The sequence below is a fragment of the Ranitomeya variabilis genome, chromosome 5, assembly GCF_051348905.1.
Source record: "Ranitomeya variabilis isolate aRanVar5 chromosome 5, aRanVar5.hap1, whole genome shotgun sequence".
Classification (NCBI taxonomy): domain Eukaryota; kingdom Metazoa; phylum Chordata; class Amphibia; order Anura; family Dendrobatidae; genus Ranitomeya; species Ranitomeya variabilis.
In genome coordinates this window covers 297,436,512-297,451,674 of record NC_135236.1, presented here as the reverse complement: position 1 = coordinate 297,451,674, position 15,163 = coordinate 297,436,512, and the positions used below count along the sequence as shown (strand labels likewise).

The window sequence follows — 15,163 nt, the reverse complement described above, 5'->3', positions numbered from 1 at the left end:
TTCAGCAAATTTCATAGGTGAAATATTACAAATTGCTTTGATTGGCTGATCAGAGCGATAATAGCCACGTGGGGGCAAAGCCACCCCCCCATGGGCTAAAGTACCACTCCCCCTGTCCTTGCAGATCGGGTTAAATTGGAGTTAACCCTTTAACCTGATCTGCAGGGACGCGATCCCTCCATGACGCCACATAGGCATCACAGGTTGGATTAGCACCGACTTTCATGACGCCTACGTGGCGTCACAGGTCGGGAAGGGGTTAGAGACATGTCCAGTAATTTGCACACACACTGTACTAATTGTATTTGTCACTGACATCTTTACATCTACCTATTCTATATGTATTTACTGTATGTAATCCATCTCTTCTATCCTGTTGGCTCCTGCAGTAATTTTCCAGAAGCCGGCAGAGGAATTACCGTCTTTTATTCTATCTTTCAGATCAATATAAATACACACACATATATATATATATATATATATATATATATATATATATATATATATATATATAATGTGTGTGTTACTGACATGTATACATATATGTATTCTATGTGTATATATCTATTCTATTCTAACCTGTCAGTGTGATTTTACTGTACACTGCACATGATTTACCGGCTTTTCAAAGAACACCGATGTGTAAAAAACGGAGAGCACTCGCGTGGTGTGAGTGCTGTGCGTTTTTTTCTCGCATCCATTGACTTGCATTGGTGAGTCTCGTCCAAGATACGCAGCAAATCGCAGCATACTGCGATTTTTTTTCTCAGTTTGATTTCAGCTGAGAAAAAAATCGCAGATGAGATTTTTTTATGGGATTGTACTCGTCCGTATTTCTCGCAAGTGAGTATAAGCCCTTAGAAAATTAACTGCAGACGTAAAGCAGCTGAGAACAGTGCTGACAGGGAAGGAGCTTTGATGGTGAAAGTATATTCACAAGTTTTAATCATTTTAATTTAAAGCAAGTTTTATATAACTGGAAAACCTCAGGACAAACAATTCTCTACACTAAATGCCCATAGACCCCCATATAGTCTTTGGATAGACTCTAAGGCATTAATTTGCTTACAGTATGGGTAAACCTGTAAGGCCGGAGACACACTGGTGCCAGATACGGCCGAGTCTCGGTGGTTAAAAGCAAGCTGTGGCACCGGCACTCCGGAGCGGAGCGTGCAGCTCCATGTATTGATCTATGCAGCTGCACGCTCCGCTCCGGAGTGCAGGTGCCACAGCTTGCTTTTAACCACCGAGACTCGGCCGTATCTCGCACCAGTGTGTCTCCGGCCTAACACATAAAAATGTAATCAATCTGAACTGCCTCCACAAAGATGCTCAAACATCACCTAAATATATTTATAAAACCAAAAAAGTGAGACGTGCGGACAGCACCAGGCTGTATCGACACAAGCGTTTTTCTTTATCACCAGAGTTCATTGGTCTCAAGTATTCAATAAAATGCAGGCATCAGAGGGGGTGCTCAACATGAAAATAGCAACAAATGTCCATAGAAATTGAAAAGAAATGTGGCACTCACCCCAAGGCACTGCTGAATTAGTATCCTTTATTCATCTTTAAAATGGAACAAACGTCATACGGAGAGGCGGCTGGGAACGGGGAACGGTGTAAGGAGGAAAGGAAAAGGACCTTCTGTCCTTTTCCTTTCCTCCTTACACCGTTCCCCGTTCCCAGCCGCCTCTCCGTATGACGTTTGTTCCATTTTAAAGATGAATAAAGGATACTAATTCAGCAGTGCCTTGGGGTGAGTGCCACATTTCTTTTCAATTTCTAAATATATTTATGTAACATATTTGAATTGAGCGTATGTTAAATAGAATTCTGGAAAAGTGATAAATATCTCAAACTTTTTTTTACTTTATCAAATATCACACGACCATTTGTAATCCTTGGTCTTTGTGTCCTCCTAGTGAAATAAATCAAAAACTACAGTTGGTTATTTTTATTGCTTTATCATCACACTTTTCCTAAAAAAGAACTTATTATATGCATTTGTTTTCAAATTAAAGTCAAGTTGTCATGAAAGAAGTCACTATTTAAGTAAATTCAGAGCATGCTAGGGTTAATTAGCATTCAGATCATGTAAGTCTAATAGGCATCACTCAGCAGAGAAAGAAGAAAATAAAATTATAATTGCACTGTGCCCAGTTCCTTCCATTGATCTGGATTAGGTATTGTGATGGCTGTTCTACAATCATGCCCACTGTTCAGTTGATTGACGTCCCACTCAGTCTGTGAATGAGCTGAGCAGGATATCAATAAATTTGAATATTGGGAATGATTGGAGTACAAGCATGACTGCTCAATTCTGCATTCTGCCCAAATTACTGGAATGAAGCAGGGCAAAGTGCAATTATAATGTTATTGTATCTTTCATTGAAGAATGATACCTAATACACAAACATGATGTGGATGCTAATTCTAACCATTAGCCTGCTAATCGCCTCCATGGTGACAAGGCTGAAAAATGGCAGCGGGGTCACCTGATTGACAGGTCTAATGCCCTGGAATGCAAAAGCATTGCAGAGTATTAGATCACTGATCAGTCCAGGGAACAGTGATGTCCCATTCTGGAACAAAGTAAAAAAAAATAAAACGGTGAAACAAAGTTTGTAAAAAACTTGAAAAAATAAAAGTGAAAAGTGAAAGTACGAAACAAATGGAAAATGTTCTTTAAGTAAAAACAGTTTTCCACAAAAAAAACTGAAGGAAAAAAGTACACATATCTGGTATCGCTACATACAAAATCTATTAAACTGTCATTATTTATTTAAATACAGGTATAGCTTTTTCAGTATACTGACACCCAAAACATAAAATAAAAAGGGATAAAGAAAAATCACATACAAGAAAAAATGGTATCAAAGTGTCATCTTGTCCAATAAAAAACAAGCCACCTTATATAGCTACGTCTACAAAAAAATAAAAAAAGTTAGAGTTTTTGATGGAAAAAGAAATTATTGTTTGTAAAAAAAATGTATTTTAGTATGCAAAAGTAACAAAACATAAAAAAGCCTACATAAATCTGGTATCTCTGCGACCATAATAAAGCCAAGAATAAAGTTGACTGATTACTTTTACATTACATGATTACATGATTACATGGTGAAAGGCATGAGAAGAAATATTAATAACCATTTATGAATTTCTGGTTTTTGTTTACTCTGCCACCTAAAAAGAATTAAGAAATGTAATCTAAACCAAATTGGAACAATTAAAAACGTCAACTCATTTCATAGAAAACATGCCCCCACTCCACTCGTTTAACGGAAAAATAAAAATATATCTATGAAAATATAGTGATGCAATAACAAATACTTTTTTTGTAAATCGCTGTATTATTGTGCAAATTATTATTATTATTATTATTGTAAAAATACTAAATACTGGTGTCGCTGTAATTGTACTGACCCGAAGAATGAAGTTACGTTATGTTTACCGCATGGTGAACTGCATAAAATGCTGTACAAATTAAATTTACAACTATTGCTTTTTATTTGTTCATTCAGTTTCTCAAAAATTGAAAAATCAAATAAAAAATGTTATATATAGGGGACACTGTAAAGAAACGTGTACTATGCGATATACAGCAGGCAAAATAAGTATTGAACACATCACCAATTTTCTAAACAAATATATTTCTAAAGGTGCTATTGACAAGAAATTCTCACCAGATGTCAGTAACAACTCATTCAATCCACATAGGCAAAGAAATCAAACTATAGATGTCCATAAATTAAGTTATGTTTAACAATCATGAATGACACAGGGAAAAAGTATTAAACACGCTTCTTGAAATTTATTTAATACTTTGTACAAAAGCCTTTGTTGGCGATGAAAGCTTCAAGACACCTCCTGTATGGAGAAACTAGTCGCATATATTGCTCAGGTGGGATTTTAGCCCATTCTTTCACACAAAACACCCTGAAGGTTCTGTGGACTCCTTTTATGGACTTCGAGTTTTAGGTTCTTCCATACATTTTCTATTGGATTCAGGTCAGGTGATTCACTGGGCCATTCTAGCAACGTTATTTTCTTTCTCTGAAACCAATTGAGAGTTTACTTGGCTGTGTGTTTTGAATCATTGTCTTGCTGAAATGTTCCCCCTCATTTTAACATAATGATCCTGGTAGATGACAGCCAATTTTTATCAAAAATGTCTCAGTACATTTGTCTATTCATCCTTCCTTCAATCTCATGAAGTTTGCTAGTGCCGTATGTTGAAACATGGCCCCACACCCTGATGTTTCCACATCCAAACTTCATTGTTGATATGGTGTTTTTGGGGTGAAAATGCAGCGCATTTTTCCCTCCAAACATGTTATATTATGTGTATTATGGCATCCAAAGAGTTCAATTTTGATCTCATTAGACTAGACTAGACTATATTCTCCCAGTATTTAACAGGCTTGTCTAAATGTTGTTAAGTAAACTTTAAATGTGCTTTAACACGTTTTTAGATCAATGCAGTTTTGCATGGTGAGCGTGAATACAGGCCATGGAGGTTGAGTGCATTACTTATAGTTTTCTTTGAAACAATTGTACCTCCTGATTCCAAGTCTTTCTGTAACTCTCCACAGGTGGACTTTGGCTCTTGGACAATTCTTCTGATAATTATTTTCATGCCTCTTTGTGAAATCTTCTGGGGAGCACCTGGTTGTAGACAGTTTATGGCAAAATGATTTTCTTCCCACTTCTGAAACATGGCCTCAACAGTGCTTACTGGAACCAGTAAACGGTAATGAGAAAAAAAAAATCAAAACTCCAGAATTCGGGAGCATCACTGTTTTAACATCTTTGGACAGGCACAGGAGAGGGGCATCCATGGGAGGATGCTCCCTCAACAGAGTTACCTTTAAAAGGGCCTTGCTTCAAGCACAACGCTGAAATAGTTGTATGACTGATATCAGTAAGTACCCAACTTACATCAGTTGCTGGAACTTTGTTACACTGAGAACCGTACTTAAGCAGTTTCCCTGCGACTGATTGGGGTACACCCTCTGACAATCTGATCCCCTGAATCTTATGAGTTTTATCTATTTTGGGCACATGTTACTATTTAACAATTGGAGGAGTTATCTATAGCCATTTGGTTGTACTAAACCAGAGCATATGTGTACTGAATATACCGGTGTCTCTTGTTGATATACCAGCTTATTTCCAATATAATCATGTGTTCTCTCCACATATATGATTTAATTTTTAACTCTGCTTCTATTTATCTATAGTCACTTCAAACCTTTACTGTGTACAATTTTCTCTAGTAGTGCAGTAGTGTATTCTGTTATCACTTACCGTATTTTTCCGATTAAGACACACCGAACCATAAGATGCACCTAGGTTTTAGAGGAAAATAGAAAAAAAAAAGATTTGTAGCAAATACATGGTTCCCCATCATCCAGGTATACATGGCCCCCCTTCCTGATATACATGCCCCCCCATCCAGATATACATGCCCCCCATCCTGGCATACATGGCTCCCCATCCAAGTATACGTAGCCCCCCTTCCTGGCATACATGGCCCCCCATCCAGGCATACATGGCCCCCCCCAATCACCATCCTGGTATACATGGCCCACATCATAGTATATATGGTCCCTATCACGCTGTACACAAAAAAAACACAATTCTACTTCCCTCCACTCCCTCGCAGCAGCTTCCTATTCTGGTGTCGCCGTTGTCTGCTGCGTGTAAGCAGCGCATTACGTCACTGCCATGTGCCCTCACACATTGATGTCAGTTGCTGAAATATTCAGTGCTATCTACGCCTGGGATTATGGGCGAGGAGAGCAGTGAATATTCATCTTTTTTAATAGCTGGCACACTGTTAGCCGAAGGCCGATCACGTATGCCTATTAAAATGAATTAATATTCACTGCTCTCCACTCCCATGGGCGTGGGGAGCCGTGAATATTAATTTCTTTGACAGAGGGCACAGTGTTAGCTGCAATAGCTGGCTCCTGCCTCCTGTGACCAGCTCCTCCACTGATGCTCTCCCATCCACAGCCACAGGGGACATATACAGTACAGACCAAAAGTTTGGACACACCTTCTCATTTAAAGATTTTTCTGTATTTTCATGACTATGAAAATTGTACATTCACACTGAAGGCATCAAAACTATGAATTAACACATGTGGAATTATATACTTAACAAAAGAGTGTGAATCAACTGAAATTATGTCTTATTTTCTAGGTTCTTCAAAGTAGCCACCTTTTGCTTTGATGACTGCTTTGCACACTCTTGGAATTCTCTTGATGAGCTTCAAGAGGTAGTCACCGGGAATGGTTTTCACTTCACAGGTGTGCCCTGTCAGGTTTAATAAGTGGGATTACTTGCCTTACAAATGGGGTTGGGACCATCAGTTGTGTTGTGCAGAAGTCTGGTGGATACACAGCTGATAGTCCTACTGAATAGACTGTTAGAATTTGTATTAGGCTGGGGTCACACATGCGTGTTTTACGTACGTAAGAGCGCAAAAACTACGTACGTAAAACTCGCATTACATACGGCACAATGCTTCTCAATGGGTCTAGTCCTATACGGCGTATATTACGGATCCGTAATTTACGGAGTTGTACGGGCGCAGAAAATCGCAGCATGCTGCGTTTGTCAGCGTATCGCGCAAAAAATACGCCAATGCAAGTCTATGGGAGAGCGTATAATACGGAATGCTTACGGACCATGCGTGTGCCTTGCGCGAAATACGGATTTACTGGCAGATGTCCTGAAAGGTCCAAAGGCCTCAATCAGGCAGGTGAGACATGCTAATTAGCTGAAAAAGCCAGACAGTGAACCCGGAAGTCTGCTGCACGCCTCCACGGAGTGATATTCAGCATGGCAAACATTGTCAACGCGGACATGCTGATCATTTTGGTCCAAGAGAGGCCTGTCCTCTGGGACCAAAGAGACCCTAATTATGCAAACAGGGCACAAAAAGAGGCAGCATGGAGGAGTGTGTGTGTGGCCCTCTTCCCACATTATGACCAGCAGCCACGTCAGGCACAGCGACAGATAAGTAAGTACACCCATGTTTTAAATGTAATGTTCTGGAGAATTATCAGGCCCTTACTACTTTGAATTTCTCTTCCCGAATTTAGTAAATAGTCATGAAGGAACTAGAAAGCCCACCAGTAGATACATGGTGTTGTACAAGAGAAACGGATTTCATTAATGTTTAGAATACGTGTCCCTTTTACTTACTAAACTAACAGTGTTTCCCATTATTTGGCCTTTCTGTGATAGAGGTTAGTGGACTATGTCCTTGTGGCTTTGCTTGCTAATTTTGTTTTTGGGGTAAATTTAAGATTAAATCTTCTCCACAAAGGCCTATTTGGATGCTACACTTAAATCTCTGTAGTCAGTTCCACCTTTTGTGAGCTCACTGATTAATGGCCTAAAGAATGTGTGTATTTTTTGTTGTTTCAGTGGGTGATGTTACAACAAGGTGGCGGAGTATCCGCGACCAGTACAGGAGGGAGAGGCAGCAGCGGGAGAGAAGTGGAGCCGGGGCACCTCCAAAAAAAAAAAAATACATATATTTTGACCGACTCAACTTTCTGAATCCCAGCATGGACCTCAGGCCGTAAGTAACATTGTTTTCTGTGTATTTTTGGGTTTTTGTCTTATTTGTGGCCCTAAAACATTTTTTCTTTTTCAGAACTCAGTCTAACCTCACTGACAGGGAGACAGGGTCTGACTCGGAACTTGTCATTGACCCAGTTGGTGAAGTTGAAGAGGTGGCTGGTCCATCTGATGCTCCCTCTGGCTCCATCCCTCCTGGATCCTCATCTGGTCAGGCTGCTCCATCTGCCTCCGTCCCACACCCTGAGGACCCACATTTTGCCTCTTCTGCAGCACCACCACCTAGCCAGGATGACCCTGGAAATAGCAGCAGCCCAACTGTTGCCCTGGCTCCATCCCCACAGGCTGCAGGCAGACCACAGCGTGCACGCCGCAGAAGAGAATTGCTCCAAAGGCGCCAAAACGTGGATGCTGGGGTCCTGAGCTACTTGGCCCGTGTTCGAGACGATGATGGGGAGGAGGGATTTACCAGGAGCATGGCCCATTACTTAAGGTCCCTAGAGCGTGAGTTAAGGCTTCGTGTGAGAGGGTGTTTTCAGATCCTTGTTGACGCATGCACCCCCCCAAATAACCCATACAATCTCATGCATATGATTGAACAGTGGCAGATGTCACCAGAAAATCTTCTGCGGCCTCAGAGATTACAAGGCCTGCCAGCTCAACAAGGATCTGAAGCACCCCCTCCACGACAGCCAACACCTCAGCCCCAACCCCCATCAAACACACAATGGCCACCTCAGCAACATATGGCGGGATATCTTCAACCATCCCAATATGGCCACTTGTCCACACCCAGTGCTGGAGGCTGGTCCCAACCTGGGTTTGGACAATATGGTCATTTTGGGTTGGGTTATGATTCCCGGCAATATGGTTATCACCAGCAGGGGTATCTACCAAATCCTCGCCCCACTCTTCCAAGTTCCCAGCATCATAGCTTGGCAAATGTCCCTCAGGCCACTACAACATCTGCACAGGGTGCTGGACAGTTGGCCGTACAAATGCCACCTGATGCAGATAATGAGCAAGCTACTTCTCCTGCCCCAACCTACCAGGACTTATAATTTGGTTTTTTTGTGTTTTAATGTTATTTTAACCTTTTTTTTTTGTTTTTAAAATATGATTTGGATACAATATTTAGGCTTGTATTGTCACTACAGAGCATGTTTTACTGTGGTTGTTTACGCTATTTTTGTTAAAAAAGAAAAATAGGCCTTTAGAAGGCCAAAAAAAGGTTTGGAAAAAAAACAAACAAAGAAAGTAAAAAAAGGTATTCAGTAAAACGTTTTCTTACTACCAGTCACCGTCTGTATGCGCTGGATTCATTCTTCCATCACACACACATGATATGCTGATAACCATATGTGAAATAAGAAAATAAAACACACACAGCTGGAAACTTGATTAACACATACTTTATAGAGCTAATTAATTACACATGCAAAAATGCATAGTCTTGCCAGGGAGTAGCACCTTGAGGAGACATAAAATAATTTGTAAAGATATCACGAACTCTCAGTCCAGAAAGTGGCCGACGCGGAGGAGGGACATATGGGGTAGGCCTAGGAACATTGGTCATGAGGTTATCTTCAAAATTTGTAGAGGAACAATCATGTATTCTTGTGAAATTATGGAGAATGACACAGGCTTTGATCACCTCATTGATTGTAGCCTCACTCAGCTGGATGGCAGACTGAAGAACACGCCATTTGGCCACAAGAATCCCAAAGGCGCACTCAACCAGTCTCCGTGCCCTGGCAAGTCTCAAATTAAACACCCTCCGCCGGTGGTCAAGGTTGCGCCTGGGGTAAGGCCTCATGACGTGGCTCGACAGTTGGAAGGCCTCATCTCCCACAAAAACAAAAGGCACTGCTTCCGCATTGGAGCCTGGGAGTTGTTGTGGTGGTGGGAGGTTCAACTGGTTGTCACGTAGCCGCCGACCCATTATGGACGAATTGAAGACCCTAGAGTCTCCAGTTCGCCCATAGGCCCCAATGTCTACAATTACAAACCTGTAGTTACTGTCAGCAACTGCTAACAGAACTACAGAGAAAAACTGCTTGTAATTGTAGAATTGGGAACCAGAGTTCGGCGGCTTACGCACCCTGATATGTTTCCCATCCACAGCTCCAATGCAATTAGGGAAGTCACAATTATTTCTGAAACCTGTGGCGATTTTAAGCCAATCGTCCTGTTTTGGCTCCGGCAACACAGCTTCATGTAGTTTCTGCCAGATTTGGGAACAGGTTGTCCTAACAATGCCTGAAATGGTCGACCGCCCAATCAGAAACTCCATGTGTAGACCCGCATAGGACAATCCTGTCGCCAGGAAGCTGCAATACAACAAAAAGGGAAAAAAAACAAAACATGAGGACGATGAACAAAGGAATAAGCCAAAGTGTATATTTCATTTACTATTAAATTATTTACAGTATACAAATTTACAATTGACAAAATAACTAGACTAGAAAATTGGCAAAAATCTTTGATATGTGCTTGTGGCTTCATGTCAAAGTGAAGTTAATTAAACCTAGTAGGACAACACACATTTGGAAAGAACCCCCCAAAAAAACCAGTATTGGAAAATGTGGAATACATACCGTAAGGTTAGGAGCAGACGCTCCTCAGCAGAGATGGCTTTTCTCATCCAGGTGTCCTGAAAGGTGAGCCCAGGACGTAAGATCTCCAACAACATGTCAAAAGTCCGGATGGACATTCGAGTATACTGGTAAAACTTCTCTGGATGTGCCCTCAAAGCTGAATATAGTCTCTGGAAATGGCCTTTACTCTGGCGTTGGGTCAATAGAGGATGTACCCACAATCTTCGTCTCCTCCTTCGCGGATCCACATTGACCGGATATGGCTGGCCAAAGCGCCGAGACAACACCCAGTGAAGCAACACCCGCTGAGTTGTGCTTAAATACACAGGGCCAGACATGTTTGTAATCTCAAAGCAACACAGCCAAAATATGCTAGACAACATATAGGGCAGATGGGAGGGCTCCACCTGTTGTAGAGGTCTTAAATAGTGTTGTTAATGATGGTTTAAATGATTTGCAGGCCTGAAAACCGTTAAATGTCCATTTTGTGATGGTGCGTGCTAAATACGCCATACGGATCACATACGGATTACACACGCACAAGCACATGCGCAAAATACGCGACCACACCTAAGCAACGCAGGAACTACGGAAGTCGCTTACGGAGACATTTTGGCGTATTGAACGCGTAGTACGGACGTATAATACGTGGCGTATTGTCTTACGCCATGTGTGACCCCAGCCTTATGGCAAGAAAAAAGCAGCTAAGTAAAGAAAATCAAGTGGCCATGATTACTTTAAGAAATGAAGGTCAGTCAGTCCGAAAAGTTGGGAAAACTTTGAAAGTGTCCCCAAGTGCAGTGGCAAAAACCATCAAGCGCTACAAAGAAACTGGCTCACATGAGGACCGCCCCAGGAAAGGAAGACCAAGAGTCACCTCTGCTTCTGAGGATAAATTTATCCGAGTCACCAGCCTCAGAAATCGCAGGTTAACAGCAGCTCAGATTACACACCAGGTCAATGCCACACAGAGTTCTAGCAGCAGACACATCTCTACAACAACTTTTAAGACGAGACTTTGTGAAGTAGGCTTTCATGGTAAAATAGCTGCTAGGAAACCACTGCTAAGGACAGGCAACAAGTAGAAGAGACTTGTTTGGGCTAAAGAACACAAGGAATGGACATTAGACCAGTGGAAATCTGTGCTTTGGTCTGATGAGTCCAAATTTGAGATCTTTGGTTCCAACCACCGTGTCTTTGTGCGACGCAGAAAAGGTGAACGGATGGACTCTACAAGCCTGGTTCCCACCGTGAAACATGGAGGAGGAGGTGTGATTGTGTGGGGGTGCTTTGCTGGTGACACTGTTGGGGATTTATTAAAAACTGAATGCATACTGAACCAGCATGGCTACCACAACATCTTGCAGCGGCATGCTATTCCATCCGGTTTGCGTTTAGTTGGACCATCATTTATTTTTCAACAGGACAATGACCCTAAATACACTTCCAGGCTGTGTAAAGGCTACTTGACCAAGGAGAGTGATGAGGTGCTACACCAGATGACCTGGCCTCCACAGTCACCAGACCTGAACCCAATCAAGATGGTTTGGGGTGAGCTGGACCGCAGAGTGAAGGCAAAAGGGCCAACAAGTGCTAAGCATCTCTGGGAACTCCTTGAAGATTGTTGGAAGACCATTCCCGGTGACTACCTCTTGAAGCTCATCATGAGAATGCCCAGAGTGTGCAAAGCAGTCATCGAAGCAAAAGGTGGCTACTTTGAAGAACCTAGAATATAAGACATAATTTCAGTTGTTTCACACTTTTTTGTTAAGTATTTAATTCCACATGTGTTAATTCATAGTTTTGATGCCTTCAGTGTGAATGTACAATTTTCATAGTCATGAAAATACAGAAAAATCTTTAACCCCTTAACGACCGCCGATACGCCTTTTAACGGCGGCCGCTAAGGGTACTTAAACCACAGCGCCGTTAATTAACGGCGCTGTGGAAAAAGTGAATAGCGCCCCCCAGAGTCGGATTTTCTCTGGGGTCTCGGTTGCCGAGGGTAGCCGAGACCCCAGAGAACATGATTCGGGGGTTTTTTACCGACCCCCGAGTTGCGATCGCCGGTAATTAACCGTTTACCGGCGGTCGCAACAAAAAAAAAAAAACGCGATTTGCCGTTTAATTTCTCTGTCCTCCGATGTGATCGCACATCGGAGGACAGAGAAATGTGGTCCCCGATGGCCCCCAATAGCCCCCCAATACTTACCTACCTCCCCCGGTGCTCCTCGTGTCTCCCCATGGGCGCCGCCATCTTTTTTCCGGGAAAAAATGGCGGGCGCACGCGCAGTGCGCCCGCCGCCCGGCACCCGGATGTTCTTTGGGGTCTCGGCTGCCGGGGGTAGCCGAGACCCCAAAGAACATGATCGGGGTCGATTTGCACCGACCCCTGCTTTGCGATCGACGGTAATTAACAGTTTACCGGCGACCGCAAAAAAAAAAAAAAAAAAAAAAGCAATCAGTTATTTCTCTGTCCTCTGATGTGATCGCACATCAGAGGACAGAGAAATAGGGGGATTCGGGGACCCTATCATACTCACCCGGGGTCCCTGGGTCCTCTTCTGTCTTCTCCTGCCAGCCGGCTTTTTCATCATGGCGGGCGCATGCGCAGTGCGCCCGCCATCTGCTGCCATCTGCCGGCCGGCAGGAGAAGACAAGTTGGGGCTAAAATTAGGGTTAGGGTTAGGGTTAGGGTTAGAGTTAGGGTTAGGGTTGGGGCTAAATTTAGGGTTAGGGCTAGGGTTAGGGTTAGGCTACTTTCACACTAGCGTTTTTTGGCTTCCGTCGCAATGCGTCGTTGGAGAAAAAACGCATCCTGCAAAAGTGCTTGCAGGATGCGTTTTTTCTCCATTGGCTTGCATTAGCGACGCATTGCGACGGATTGCCACATGTCGCATCCGTCGTGCGACGGATGCGTCGTGCTTCGGCGGACCGTCGACACAAAAAAAACTACATGTAACTTTTTTGTGCGACGTGTCCCACATATTTCAGTGCCACGTGCCACGTATTTAAGTGCCACGTGCCACGTATCAAAGTGCCACGTGCCACATATTTCAGTGCCACGTATCAAAGTGCCACGTGCCACGTATCAAAGTGCCACGTGCCACGTATCAAAGTGCCACGTGCCACATATTTCAGTGCCACGTATCAAAGTGCCACGTGCCACGTATCAAAGTGCCACGTGCCACATCTTTCAGTGCCACGTGCCACGTATTTAATTGCCACATATTTAAGTGCCACGTATCAAGATTTTCCATGGAGAACAGACACATCCAGAGATATGTCTGCTCTCCACGGCTGCAGCAACACACTGACAGGAGCCATAGTTCATGTCGGTGTGTCACTGCGCATGCGCGAGCGAGTTTACCGGCGGTCATTGACCCCGGCACTCTCGCTTAACGGCAGTGCTGCGTGGGAAAGTTCAACGCAGCTGTACTGCTGTTAACCGAGACGCCGGAGTCATTGAACTCCGGAACAGTACGCGATACACTGCTAGGAGCTTCGCTCCTGGCAGTGTATCGCCGGAGAGCAGCAGATCGGCGTGGGACACTCGTTTTATGGATTCTGCGGACAGGGAGTATGAATTTGGTTTATTATTTTTGGATTTTTTCCTGGAGGATCGAGGGCTTCGCCTACAAGTGTGCTGTTGGTGAGTATATACTCTGTGTTATATGTTGTATGTACTGTGTGTCATGTATGTGTATTGTGTGTAGGTGTTTTGTGTAACTTTACAATTGTGCTAAGTCGCCGGACACAGGGACAACTCTCCCATCCTAATACCGGATGGGAGTAGTAGTCCCATACGGCGACTTAGCACAATGGTGGCACTAGCGTCGCATGGGGACACACACACGCACACACACGCACACACACGCACACACACACACACAGAAGGACTCCATGCTGCTTCACTGGGGGGCGGGGGCTTCCCTCTTCCTGTCCAACGTCACGTCCGGTCCTGGGTGTCAACCCCTCCGTACAAAGACGCCGACACCCAGGACAAAGGCGCTGTGTGTGGAAGGTAATATGGGGCCCTAGGGGGATACGCAGACACGCCGCTGCGTAAAGAATTGACATGTCAATTCTTTTTACGCCGGCGTGTTTGCAGACAAAAGCGCCGCGTTTTTTTGCGGTGTGTCTGAACGGCAAAGTGAATTTCTCATTCACTTTGCCGGCAGACGAAAATGACATTGCGCATTTTTGAAAAGCGCCCGCAAAATAGCGCTCAAAAATGCGCTATGTCTGAAAGTAGCCTAAGGCTTCTTTCACACTTGCGTCGGTACGGGGCGGTCGCAATGCGTCGGCCCGATGTACCGACGCACGTTGTGAAAATTGTGCACAACGTGGGCAGCGGATGCAGTTTTTCAACGCATCCGCTGCCCAGTCTATGTCCTGGGGAGGAGGGGGCAGAGTTACGGCCACGCATCCGCGGAAATGGCGGACGCGACGTACAAAAAAAAGGTTACATTGAACTTTTTTTGTGACGACGGGGGCTAAAGTTATGGTTAGGGTTGGGGCTAAAGTTATGGTTAGGGTTGGGGCTAAAGTTAGGGTTAGAGTTGGGATTAGGGTTAGGGTTTGGATTAGGGTTGGGATTAGTGTTACGTTTGGGATTAGGGTTGGGATTAGGGTTAGGGTTGGGATTAGGGGTGTGTTGGATTTAGGGTTTTGATTAGGGTTATGGTTAGGGTTGAGATTAGGGCTGTTTTGGGGTTAGGGTTGTGATTATCGTTAGGGTTGTGATTAGGATTATGGATCGGGTTGAGATTAGGGTTAGGGCTGTGTTGGGGTTAGGGTTGGAGTTAGAATTGGGGGGTTTCCACTGTTTAGGTACATCAGGGGGTCTCCAAACACGACAGCCAATTTTGCGCTAAAAAAGTCAAATGGTACTCCCTTCTGAGCTCTGCCGTGCGCCCAAACAGTGGTTTACCCCCACATATGGGGCATCAGCGTACTCGGGATA

The 15,163-nt window shown here is 43.7% G+C and overlaps 2 protein-coding genes across 2 annotated transcripts in view; one reads left to right on the top strand and one right to left on the bottom strand.

Annotated features, from left to right (window-relative positions):
• TSGA13 (testis specific 13) overlaps positions 1-15,163 on the bottom strand; it is a 566,886-nt gene that overhangs the window by 404,605 nt on the left and 147,118 nt on the right. The window lies entirely within an intron of this gene.
• On the top strand, positions 7,368-8,661 carry LOC143774991 (uncharacterized). Its single transcript, XM_077262808.1, has 2 exons — positions 7,368-7,601; positions 7,677-8,661. Exons 1-2 carry the CDS (start codon positions 7,420-7,422, stop codon positions 8,659-8,661), a joined length of 1,167 nt encoding a protein of 388 aa, XP_077118923.1. The 5' UTR covers positions 7,368-7,419.

Bases quoted from the DNA above. Each gene is read 5' to 3' on its own strand.
- LOC143774991 (XM_077262808.1), top strand. From the start codon at position 7,420: ATGTGTGTATTTTTTGTTGTTTCAGTGGGTGATGTTACAACAAGGTGG. The intron at 7,602-7,676 runs GTAAGTAACATT...TTTCTTTTTCAG, and splicing joins CCCAGCATGGACCTCAGGCC to AACTCAGTCTAACCTCACTG.